General features: G+C 44.3%; 1 protein-coding gene across 1 annotated transcript in view; it reads right to left on the reverse strand.

Annotated features, from left to right (window-relative positions):
- Positions 1-830: 830 nt before the first annotated feature.
- The window catches only part of Cckar (cholecystokinin A receptor), an 8,410-nt gene continuing 5,232 nt past the window's right edge, over positions 831-4,008 (reverse strand). Inside the window, exons 4-5 of the mRNA XM_031339634.1 lie at positions 2,483-2,610; positions 831-1,570 (exon numbers count right to left, since the gene is read on the reverse strand). Coding sequence (XP_031195494.1) covers positions 1,032-1,570; positions 2,483-2,610 — 667 coding nt within the window. The 3' untranslated portion in view covers positions 831-1,031. The remainder of the gene's footprint in view (positions 1,571-2,482; positions 2,611-4,008) is intronic.

The raw sequence follows: 4,008 nt of genomic DNA on the forward strand, positions 1-4,008 counted from the left end.
AGATACAGAGGAGAGATTGCACCATATGGATCACCCTCCTTTCTGCAGCTTGACACTGCTGACAGAAAACAGTTCTAACTACTGGCCTTGCACATTCTTTCCTTTGTAGAAATAAAAATTCCAAGTCCTGTCTTTTAGACACCTTCTTCTTCTTCTTCTTCTTCTTCTTCTTCTTCTTCTTCTTCTTCTTCTTCTTCTTCTTCTTCTTCTTCTCCTTCTCCTTCTCCTTCTCCTTCTCCTTCTCCTTCTCCTTCTCCTTCTCCTTCTCCTTCTCCTTCTCCTTCTCCTTCTTCTTCTTTTTTTTTTTTGGTTTTCCAAGGCGGGATTCTCTGTATAGCCCTGGCTGTCCTGGAACTCACTCTGTAGACCAGGCTGGCCTCGAACTCAGAAATCTGCCTGCCTGTGCTGGGATTAAAGGCGTGCGCCACCACCACCCGGCCTGACATGTTCTTCTTGTTTTTCTGATGATGACCTCAACTTACACCCTTGAGTGTACTTTGACCAACGTCAAGCTTTAAAAATTGTCAGACTACTCCCCTATTCAGAAGTGGCCAGAGGAGGAGTGTGTGCGTCACATGTCCTTGGTGGCCATGAGAAGGGGTGTAGGCGTAGTATGTGTGAGAAGCAAGCATGGGTTCCCTGGGGAGGACTATAATTCTGCAGGAGCAGAAGAAACAGAGCAGAGCAGTGTATGACTAAGGGGAGATGTCACCTGCGACATTCCAGAAAATTCTAAAGCTCATCAAGGTCTACACCTCCATTTTGAACATGGACTTGGCAGTGACATTTGTAGCATGAGCCCAGTGGGGCTCTCATCACTGGCCTGCTGAGGTTTCTTCCATGGTAAACATTATGGAAAATGTATTTTCATGACCCCACCTTAAGTTCCTTCTAGAACTTTGTGAAGGGTGAGAAGCAGACATTGAAGAATCCTCATGAGAAATGGGTCTCCCTTCTCCTTCCCTCCTACTTCCTCTTCCTCCTTGCTCCCGGTCCCCTCCTTCCTGCTGCTGCAGTGGACCAGGTACAGTTCAGGGGGGTGGGGCAGAGGTACTCATGTGGCTATAAGAATACCTGGACAGTGATGCCCTTATGGTTCTCCCATCCTCCTCCTCTCCCACCTCTCCTCTCACCCCTGGGGGACCAGGATTCGGGCAACAAGGGAAGGTGGCCATGAAGCCCAAGCGAAAGCGTTTGTTCATGAAGCAATAGATGATGGGGTTAACACAGGAGGAGGTGTAGGAGAGGAGGAGGATGAAGGAGATGGGGGTCCCTGAGAGGTGTTTCTCTGCAGAAACCGTGTCATATGCCCGCCAGGCATTGGCACTGAAGATGGGCATCCAGCACAGGAAGAAGAGGACCACAATGACAATGAGCATGCGGATCACGCGCTTCTTGGCGATCAGGTTGGCAGCAGAACTGCTGCTCCTGATCCGGTTGACTCTGCCACCACTGCTGCTGGTAGATAGCTGCTGCAGCTCCAGCTTCCTCGGAGGCCTGGATTTCTGCAAGTAACAGCCATCACTATCCTCGTATCGACCACTGCTGCTGCTGCCGCTCAGCCTCTTTTCTGGATGGGAAAGTGACATCATTTTAGTGTTCAGGACAAGTCATGCCAGAGAAAAGATATAAAGCCCCTGACTCTCTCAATCCAGGAGGCCAAGCTGAACTTGAACTGGAGAAATGGATAGGCAGCCTGGCCTGTACTGATTAATATTAGTATTGGTCTGCACTAGTTCTGCAAAATATAAATCATGATGATGATGGTGGTAGTGGTGGTGTTGGTGTTGGTGGTGATAAAATCCTACATACAAAGGCTGTAAAGCTGAAAGTTATTACAAAATAAATATTTACACTCTTCTGGGTTCTTTCTTTCGTGTTTGCTTACTGAGTTTTGAGATTACTTTTATTGTGAGAACTCCAAGTAACGAGAGAAAGTCAATAGAAGCCAGAGAGACTGCATTATCTACATAGTGAGGAACTAAGAGAGGAGAACAGAGTGAGAAGGAAAAAGTTATGTCAACACAGGTGTTGGGGACAGGCTCAGCGGGCTGAGGGAGGAGGGAGCTGAGCATGAGAGGCAGAGGGTGAGAAATGAGCGGCCAAAAGCTGAGCTCGTAGGCCAGGGACATCGTAAGATGTCTCTTAATGTAGCCTGCAGGACAGAATCTCCGGGGCGCTGTCTACTAATGCTATGTGACAGCAAGCCTCAGGGACAGGGTCCTCTGTGTGTCACTGTGTCCTGTGTGAACAGTCTCTTTTGATTCCACTCAGAAGAAATATTGATTCCACCAAGAAGAAATGTCTCCTCCTTTTATACATGTAGATTCAGAAAGCCTGGGTCTGCTGACTGCCTCGTGACCCAGAATCTCAGAAAGAAATACTCCAGCATATGCCCTGAATTTCCCAAGTACATCTAGCTAACTTACAAAATGAACTTCTGAGTTCTTTTGGAATAAACATCTAGCATAAAGATCCATACCTTTAGCAGATTTCTTCTGGCTGGCCTCAAATTTGATTCCTTGATAGAGTTCCAGAGAGATCAATCCATAGGCCACCACCATCACAATCCCAGGAATAAGAAATAGGATGAGTAGCAGGAATGTTTGCCTAATACAATGAAAAGAAATCTAATTACTCTGGACCTTCAAGTTCTGATGGGTGGGAATGACGAGGGTGAGCTGGTCTGAGCAGACACGTTAATGTCTAGCATTTAGCATCCTTGAAAAGTCCATGTCTGGAGGTTTGGTCATTAGAACTTGTTTGCTTCTTTTACTCTTTAAAGTGTCTCTGAAAGACTGCTTAAATTGGAGAAACATGAAACTATTCTATGTCCCAAAGCAACTAACGTGTTAGTTAAAAGGATAATGGAAAAGCAGGGGATATGGTGTGTACTTAAAGCTCTTGATATTCAGGAGGCTGAGGCAGGAAGATTGCTCAACTCTAAGAGTTTGAGACTGGCCTGGGTGACACAGTGAGACTCTGTTTCAAGAATGAATGACAAGAACAATAAATAGATAATGAAATCTTTAAAAAAAAAACCAATAGGAGTATGTGGATTATATGTCCAAGTTATTGAAATAATATGAAAATAGTTTCCATTCTTTGAGAACTAGTGCCATGTATACAGGTGAGAACAAGCTCTTTGCGTACACATCTCAGTGTAATTCACAGAAGAACCTTTGATAACAGGTTCTTATAGTTGCTATTATTTGAACACTTAATGTAGAGATGAGGATATTGATTCTTGAAGAGACTAAATGTCTCCAAAATCACACAGCTAGTAGGAGAGGTGAGATTTGAAACCCAACAATGTGCATCAGGTTACAGAACATGTTGACCCTCCAATGGGAGCAATTAAATGTTTTGATCAGAATTATGGAAAACCCTTCAGTTTTACCAAATGTGCCCATTGTTACCCATAAATCTCTCCAAGTTTCCATTCTCTGTCACCCTGTGAAGCCGATTCACTGGTGCACAAAGTCTTGTGCCTGGCAGGATTGAGCTATGTTTTCTCTAAACACAGTTGATTGTTGAAGATTCACAGCCTCCTGCTCCATGAGTCTGGCCCCTAAATCACTTTTGTAGTCTGGTGTGTGTAAGTTATAGATTAGACCATACAATCAGCAGAGGCAAACAGTGGCTGAGCCATTTCTCATTGCATGTGGACATGTTTTGATAAGTCTTGTCTATCCCTTTCTTTCACAGTGTAATGCTTTTTTGTGTTCAAGCTACTTGGTTTGAATGAAAAGGAAGAAAGCAACAGAACATGATCTGGGTTTTTAGCCACTTCTAAGTGTCTAGTTCCTGCTTCTAAAATAGCCCTATAATTAGTAAATGTAACCCATGTTTGTGCCATCTTATCATTAAATTCAGTCATCAATTTGTTTGAAAATTGTAGCTCGGTAAATCAACCAGTTTGAACTCCTTGGAGACCATGTAGATGCATAAGCATAGTGGGTAAACTGAGAGAGAGAGAGAGAGAGAGAGAGAGAGAGAGAGAGAGAG

The sequence above is a fragment of the Mastomys coucha genome, unplaced genomic scaffold (assembly GCF_008632895.1).
Source record: "Mastomys coucha isolate ucsf_1 unplaced genomic scaffold, UCSF_Mcou_1 pScaffold22, whole genome shotgun sequence".
Lineage (NCBI taxonomy): Eukaryota > Metazoa > Chordata > Mammalia > Rodentia > Muridae > Mastomys > Mastomys coucha.